Source organism: Strix aluco, chromosome 3 (genome assembly GCF_031877795.1).
Source record: "Strix aluco isolate bStrAlu1 chromosome 3, bStrAlu1.hap1, whole genome shotgun sequence".
NCBI lineage: Eukaryota > Metazoa > Chordata > Aves > Strigiformes > Strigidae > Strix > Strix aluco.
In genome coordinates, this window is record NC_133933.1 from 32,985,023 (window position 1) to 32,993,038 (window position 8,016).

Below are 8,016 nucleotides of genomic sequence, written 5' to 3' on the forward strand. Positions count from 1 at the left end.
TTTGATCCTTCACCCTCTTTTTGAAAAAGGAATTAAAAAAAAGAAAAAAGGCAGCATACAGTACACTGCTAACGCTAATACTCCCGAACCTTCTGGAAGCGTTTATTAGCTTTGGCCGCCGACCAGTGATTGCTGCAGGAGTGTACTGGAGCTGCAGTGAAAACTGGTTAATCTGTAGCTAGACATATTTGTGATTGGGGGGTGGTGGCAGTGTTTAGCAAGAAATACTTGCTGCCTGGCAGACAGGGAGGGCTTCAACAGTTTGGAGAGTTACTTTTTTTTTTTTTTCCAAAAAAATTTTATTGGGAGAACTACAAAACATTTACAGTACAAAGTTTACAGTCTCACACAATTTGTAGTGAACTGACTCCCGAAAAATATATTACAACTCAAGTTGACTTATCCTTTAGTTACATTCAAAACATACTTCTGTTAAAGTAGTCCAAAAGAGTACATAGTGCTCAATCTGTACCTATGTACAAACAAAACTAAGCTACTGCTCATTCATCCACCGTCCAGGAAAGTTTTGGAAAACTCCTGACTTTCTACATAAGGAAAAAAAAAAAATTACAAGTTTTGGAATTCAATTAAACAAGATATGTTCATGTACTGTATAAAGTTTCAGATCCAAAGATGGCCTCCATTCTTACAAAATAAAGAGTGGCAAAATTTTGCTGTAGTTAAAACCCATCCCTACATTCAAATTATCTCAAGCATTAAGAAAAATACTTATTTGGTTGAGAGAGATTTAAGGCAAGCATGGACCCTCAAGAAGGCACTGTGAGACATAATACTGGGACCCCCAATTATTGCTACATACTTTGAGACTATATCACAGTGTGATTGGTGGAGTTAGGCAACAAAAAATACTTTTTGGTTACTTTAAACAAGTCTGAATTAGATTTGCCACTTTGAAGTCTGATTGCTAAGTCAGTCTTTTTTTTGTTGTTGGTTTTCTTTTTTTTGTTTTTTTCTCGTTTGTTTTTCAACTCGGACGGGCTACAACCATTTACATTCTAAAAAAAACCCATAGAAATTCCTCAAACTACTTCCACAGCATCGAGACCGATTTCTATAAAGAAACCATGCAATCTTTCAGATTTACGTAAACAAGGAAAGAAATTAATGAAATAAATATTACATACAATCTCTTAAATTAAGAATTTTACTCATTTACAATAAAATAACCAAGTGAAGTTACAAAAAGGCATATATTACTGTGAAAAGAACACACTCCACATTTCGCCGATTAATAATGGCAATCATAATTTAAACATAATAAAAGAATATATATCTATTGCTTTTCATCATACCCGATAAATACAGTATGAACAAATTACCAATGTATACTTTTCACAAGATAATAAATAAGTTAAATAGTTTCATATTGAGTTGTGTGCAGTGACTCATTCATGCAATCAACTCAAACAGCTAAAAAAAAAAATTAAAAAAAATCAGCAGTTATTCTCCAACAATTACAAACTAAACTCAGTTGAGTGCTTCCAAATAAAGCAACAACAAAAAAAATTGTTCTAAGCCAAACATCCACTAAGTGGTGGCAATGGAACCAATATTAAACTTTGGAATGAAGGTTTTAGCATTTGTTATAATAATAATATATAGATATATAAAAAAAAGAAGGTTGTTATCAAGGCATATTCTTGGCAGGATGTTGGATTTTTCTTTTTTTTTTTTAAAAGCTTATAGGTTTAGTATGTTCTGTGTTTTTATTTGAACTGGATTGAAAGACAAACTAGTTTGTAACTCTTTTTGTGTGTGTCTGAAGGTTTGGAGGAGCTGGACAGGCAGGACTTGCGCTCCCCGGATTGTTTGTTGCTTTCTGGTGGTGTCTTTTCTAATGCTCTTTTTTTTTTTTTGAACACAGATGGAATGGCTGCTGCTGGTGCATATTATAACTTGTCTCCAAAGAACAACAACAACAAAAAAAAAAAACCCCGAAACGAAAATCCCCCTCTTCCAAGGTCTCTCTATAAAAATAGGTTTGTTCAGTTCGTGTCATTTGCCCTTTTGCAAAATGCTTTTTTTGTTTTTTGTTTTGTTCAGCTCTCGGTGTATATATAGATAGATATATATATATATGTAAAAAAACAAAACAAAGCAAAACGAACAAGAAACGGAGAAGGAAAGGCTTCGCTTTCTTCGCTCGTCAACTTACGTGCCGGCCGCGGCCGGCCCCCCTAGTCGTCGGAGATGGAGAGGCGGCTGAAGATGGGCAGGCGGCGGCCCGAGTCCAGGCTGGGCGACTCGGAGCCGCTGAGCGAGCCGGAGCTGAGGGAGCCGCTCAGGTAGCTCTCCCGGTCGGAGAGGGAGTCCGGGGGGCTGGGCGGCGCGTCGAAGACGGGCGACTCGGAGAGGCGGCGGAGGGGCTGGAAGCTGAAGGGCGGCGAGGCGGGGGGCGGCGGGCAGCCCCCGCCGGGCGGCGGCGGCGGCGGCTGCTGCTGGCAGCGGTAGTAGGCGGCGGCGGCGGCGGCCGCGGCGGCGGCGGCGGCGAAGTTCTGGGTGTGGAGGGCGAGCGGGGCGATGAGGCTGCCCAGCTCCTGGCCCGAGAAGGCGAAGGCGTTGTTGGCGCAGGGCGGCGAGAGCAGCTCCTCGCAAAAGGAGGCGGAGGCGGGCGGCGGCGGCGTGCGCGACCCGCCGGGGCTCTCCAGCAGGGCGGCGTCCAGGCGGCCGCCGGGCGGCGGCGGCGGCGGGGGGGCGGCGCCGTGGGGGTGCGGGGGGTGGTGGTGCTGCTGGTGGTGGTGGTGGTGCTGGTGGTGGTGGTGGGCGGAGAAGCCGGAGAAGCTCAGGCTGTGGTGCAGCTTGGGCCGCTCGCCGCCGCGCGGGTGCCCGAAGCCGCCGCCGCCGCCCAGCGGGTGGTCGCGGGGGGCGAAGGCGCGGAGGTCGCCGGTGCTGCCGGCGGGGTGCGGGGGGGGGTGGTGCGGGTGGTGGTGCGGCCCCGCGGCGGCGGCGGCGGCGCTGGGGGGGGCGGCCGTGCCCCCGCCGGGCGCCGGGCGGCGCTCGTCGGCGTTGTGGATGAAGTGGCAGCGCGGGCCGTAGGGGCAGAAGCCGATGGTGTGGAAGGTGCGGCAGAGCTCGGTCTTGTACTTGGGGTGGCGGGTGAGGCTGCGCAGCTCGTGGAAGCCGTGGGCGAACTGGCACTTCTCGCCGTACTTGCAGGCGCCGCTCTCCTCGAAGGGGCGGCACAGCTCCGTCTTGTAGCGCGTCGAGTTGATGGGGGCCCCGCCGCCGCCGCCGGAGCCGCCCCCCTTGCCGGCCGCCGCCGCCTGCTGCTGCTGCTGCTGCTGGAGCTGCTGCATGAGGTGCTGGCTGCGCTCGCCGTTCTCGCTGAAGGAGCGGTCCCGGAACTTGTTCTCCTTGTTGAGCAGGGCCGTGGGGCTGCTGCTGCCGCCGCCGCCTCCGCCGGAGCCCGTCTCCTTCAGGCTGCCGAACGAGGAGGAGGAGGAGGACGAGGAGGAGGTGGAGGAAGAGCTGGAGCCGGTGGGGCTGGGGAACTTGGAGCCGCCGGCCAGCGCCGGCAGGTTGCTGGTCGAGTGCCGCCGCAGGAAGCCCGGCGCGAAGCTGGAGCTGGGGGGGGTCACCGGGGTCCCCACGGCCTTCTTGTCCAGCATGCTGCTGAGGTTGGTCAGGGACTTCTCCGTCTGCCGGGGCGGGGGGAGGGGAAGGAGGGAGGGAGGGAGGGGGCGGGGGAGACAGGGAGCGGGAGAGAGAGGGGGGGGGTGTTGCAGGGTGACCGCCAGCCCACCGCCACGGCTCCCGCGGCCGCCCAGCGCCCCCTCCGCGGCACGGCGGGGGTCGGGGCGGGGGTCGCGCCGCCCGGCCGGTCCCGAGCGCGGCTCTGCTGCAAGCGCCGGCGTGCCGGGGCGAGAGGGGCAGAGCCGGCGAGAAGCCCCCCTTTACGGGCTCTCCGGCGTGCGGCACTTCGGAAAAGTTCCTCTCGGCGTCGCAGCGCCGGCGGGGCGGCCCGGCGCCTCCGCGACTTCGGCAAAAGCAGCCCCCCCACCCCCCGAAAGCCCCCGTGGGGAGGGTGCAGCACGGCGCGCCTCCCTCCTCTCCCTCCCTCCCCAGGCCCCACAGCCTTGCATCAGCCGGGCCCGCGCCGCTTTAACGCGGCCAGATGCCGGGCGGCGACGCGTCCGCGCACCCGGGCCCAGCCCCGCCGGGAGCCGTCGCCGGGACCCGCAGCACCGTCCCGTGGAGCCGTCGCACCGTCCCGGCGCTGGCAGCCCGGGTCGCGCCTGGGCAGCTACGCTCCGCCCTACCTTGCACAAGAAGTCAATGTCGTAGAAAGCAGATAAAAGTGTCGTCGACATTTCTAGATCCTGTAATGGTCGGAAATACAGGAAGGACCGAAAGATCCCGCTCTCCTCGGAGGGTTTGGAAAAGCCACGACTAGATAGGAGGGGGCCGTTTGCTTGAGATCCGAAATGGTCCCGTCTCCTTCCCGGCGGGGCGGGCGGGACGGCGGGTGCCGGGCCGAGGCGGCGACGGCGGCTGCACAGCAGCGGGCGAACTGCGGGAACTCCGCGGCGCCCCGCGCCGCCCCCATATAAACGCGCCGCCGCGGCCCGCGGGGGCGGCGCCCCGCTCCGCCCGCCCCGCTCCGCCCCGCCCGGCGGGGCCCAGCAGGGCCCCCCCCAACTTTCGCAAAGGGCCGGGAACGGCGGCGCGGGCCGGGCGAGGCCGGGCCGGGGGGGGGGGGGGAGCGGCGGCCCCTCCGTCAGCCCCCGGGACCCCCGAGCCGGGTGCGGGGGCGGCGCGGGCGGAGCGGGGCTCGGCCCCTGCCCAGCGCCCCTCGGCGCACCCCTCTCCAAACCGGCGGCGCCCCCCCGGTCGCGGCGGCCCCAGCCCCAGCCAGCCGGCCGCGCACTGCCCGCGCAGCCGCCCCGGGCGGTTGGCGGCTGCCGCCGAGCGGAGGCGGGCGCGCAGTGCCGCGGGAGAGGCGCGGTAGCGCCGGGGACACCTCTTCCTCCCGCCCCACCGAAAATAAACTTTTGCCACGTAATTGGCTTGAAACAAAGGTCGGGCCCGCGCTGCCCCGGTGCGACCGGCGGGACGGCGGCTGGGCGCGGGCTGCGCGTCCCGCCGCTTCTCCCCTCTTTCGGGGAGTTGGGGCGGGTTTTTTCTGTTTGGAGTTCGGGAGAAGTTGGCGGTCGGGCGCGAAGGCGAGGCGGCGTTAACCCTGCACCGGCCAGGCTGATCTGCGCCCCCCCGCCATGCACCCCCCTCCCGCCCCTCTCCCCTCCCCACGCCTCTCTCCCGCGCTCACCCCCGCCACACCTCGCCCCCCGCCGCGGCCCGGCAGCCGCCAAGGTCTTGTGACCCGCCGGGCAGCGCCAGCCTCTTGCCGCGGCCCCCGCCCGCCGCCCCGGGAGCCCTCCCGCCGGGCTGCCCCCCCCCCCGCCCCGTTCCGCCGCCGCTGGCGGGACGGGGGCGAAGGCGGCGGCAGGTCCCCGCCGGCGGGGCTCCGTCCCCGGGCCGGGAGCGGGCTGCCGCCCGGGGCGGGCCGGGAGCCGCCGTGCACAGTACCCCCCCCGCCCCCCCGCGCCGGTGAAGGCTGCGCAACCGCGACGTGGGAACGGCGGCGGAGGCAGCGGCTCTGCACCCCCCGTCCTCTCCCGCGTTTGCTCAGCCCCGGGACAAATGGGAAGGGGAAAATGGAGGGACGTGTAAAGTTTTATTGCTGCTAAAGCCAGCAGAGGCGTTTGATCCTCTTTCGCTTCCGAGCCGGGATGTCAGGCCCGGGAAACCCGAGGGTGCAAATCTGACCACGTCAGCAGGAATCCTGCACTTTGAAAACGCATTTGCAAAGGAAAGCAACTTCGGGGGTGTCCGGGGGGGTTATTAGAGCACTTCGCGTCGGGTTTTCACACTCGACCCCGCCCCCTCCCGCCATGCGGCTCACGCTCCCATTTGGTTCCTCCCCCCCCCCCCCCCTCCTCCTCGTCCTTCCCCGAGGCTGTGGGGGGCTGCAGGCGGGCCCCGGCTGCTACGCGCACACCCCCGCCGCCCCGCGGCACCACCCGTGAGCCGTCACCCGTGGAGGCAGAAGCCCGGCCTGCGAAGTTAGGACTGAGTTTAGCAACCGAGATAGAAAGAACCCCCGGGAAAGACGAGGAGCTGGGGGATAAAACGCCCCGACCTCGCCCCTCCCCGCAGCCCGGCACGTCCCCCGCTCGCCGGGCGCTTTGGGGAGCGGCGCAGCCGGCCCCGCCGCCAGCCCGCCCGGTCGCCAGCCCGCCCCGTTTGCTGCCCGCCGCCCCGCCTGCCTGCGGCCAGCCCGGGCGGCGAGCGGCTGCGCGGGGATCTGCCACCCCCTAGTGCCCGCACCCGCCGGTCCCGCTGCCCGGGGGTTTCCAAAAGAAAACGTGAACTCCTCCTGCCTTTCCCTCCCCAGCCCCGCGGAGGGGTCGCAGCTGCCGACCGGGCGCTGCTCCCCCCCGGGGGGAAGGTCCCCGACGGCGGGCGGGACGCGGGCGCCCGCCCCACCGAGCATCGCTTCCCACCACCGTGCGTCCCTTCCCGTCACCTCCTCCCCGGCCCACTCGGGATTCGCTTGCGTACCGACCCGAGATCCCACTCTTCCTCCTCCCAACCATCTCGGTGATGAAAACATCACCCTCCGAGCAGATCCTGCCTGCTAGCGAACTGGGTAACAGTCTGATGATGATGATGATGATCATGCGAGGAGCAACGCGTCACTGTCATTTGGAGGAATGCTTGGGTAAACTGATGGAACACACGGCTGAGAAATACCCCCGCGCAAGACTTTGCCAACCCTCTTCTGCAATTGCTGTGCAGGGTTTAAAGGTTCCTGATTGAGTAGTTATATAGTAACTCGGGCCACCAGCAGTGTCTGGTGAAATGTGTGCACACCGATACAAAATTTTTTTTTACGTCCTCTCTATAAACTAAGGCGGGATGACAGAGGTTTCAGTTGCATTTTAAAACCACGATAAGGAAGACCAAGTTTTTGAGCCATTTGGTTTACCGATTAACCAAGCCCTCAAGGCTTCACAAAGTTACTCAAGTTTTATGGTCACTGTAGATCTACTACTATGCTGATACCTGTCTGCATTTATCCATTTGTTGATATTGAATATATATACATATGCATTTGAAATTGTACCCAGTAAAAAAAAAAAAGCCAATGTTACTAGATAGTCTTATGCTAACCACTGGCACGAGCAAGGTCACACAACCGTACAGTAATTTTGATACTGTACAAAGTTCTGTTTGTTTTCCACTATAAAAGCTGTTGCTACACTAGCTCAAAAATGTTGGAAAGGTGTGGCAAAACTAGCAGCTGTTAAATTAACTGTACAGGTCTTGACTATTTTTAAGAGTGGCTTCTAGACATAATCTAGGCTGTTCTTTCCCCAGGAGCTCAAAACAGAGGCAAACAATTTTTAGCCTAACTCACAGTGTGGCTTGTTAAGCTGGGTAGTGTGCATTCTGTGAAACATCTTTTCATCTCAGATTCCAACATTTCCCTTTTGCCTATTGAAGTCTCAAGTTTCATTGTAAATTACTTATATAAGTAATCCTAAATCCTGGAAATTTACAGAAAGTATTTAAACTTTTGTTCCTAAATTATCTTTTTAGTAGAGACTTCATCTTGTGCAATTTTCAGATGTCCACTAAACACAGTTTGGAAGCTTATCTTGATTTACAGCAGGTTCTATTTAAACTCAAAAAGTGGGAGGCAGTCGGTTATCAGGTACCGCAGCACCCAGCTAGTGCGAGTGGCACAACCCCGCACCTTGCCCTGGCGAGGTTAAGCCCTGGCACAGCTAAGCCAGACCCTGGCACGGCTAAGCCAGACCCTGGGACGGCTAAGCCAGACCCTGGCACAGCTAAGCCAGACCCTGGCGACGTTAAGCCAGACCCTGGCACAGCTAAACCAGACCCTGGCAAGGTTAAGCCGGACCCTGGCACGGCTAAGCCAGGCCCTGAGCCCGGCCTGGGCGCGCGGGTGTGTGCGGCGGTGCTGCAGCG

At 58.5% G+C, this 8,016-nt stretch overlaps 1 protein-coding gene across 1 annotated transcript; it reads right to left on the reverse strand.

The window, feature by feature from the left end:
• Positions 1-274: 274 nt before the first annotated feature.
• On the reverse strand, positions 275-4,569 carry ZFP36L2 (ZFP36 ring finger protein like 2). The gene is made up of 2 exons (XM_074818026.1): positions 4,281-4,569; positions 275-3,659 (listed from the first exon to the last, which is right to left on the reverse strand). The coding sequence occupies exons 1-2, from the start codon at positions 4,329-4,331 to the stop codon at positions 2,199-2,201; spliced, it is 1,512 nt and encodes a 503-aa protein (XP_074674127.1). The 5' UTR covers positions 4,332-4,569; the 3' UTR covers positions 275-2,198.
• Positions 4,570-8,016: the final 3,447 nt, after the last annotated feature.

Excerpts from the sequence above, each read along its gene's own strand:
- ZFP36L2 (XM_074818026.1), bottom strand. The coding sequence starts at position 4,331 with ATGTCGACGACACTTTTATCTGCTTTCTACGACATTGACTTCTTGTGC. Across the intron at positions 3,660-4,280 it reads ACATTGACTTCTTGTGCAAG|ACGGAGAAGTCCCTGACCAA; the intron begins GTAGGGCGGAGC and ends CCGCCCCGGCAG.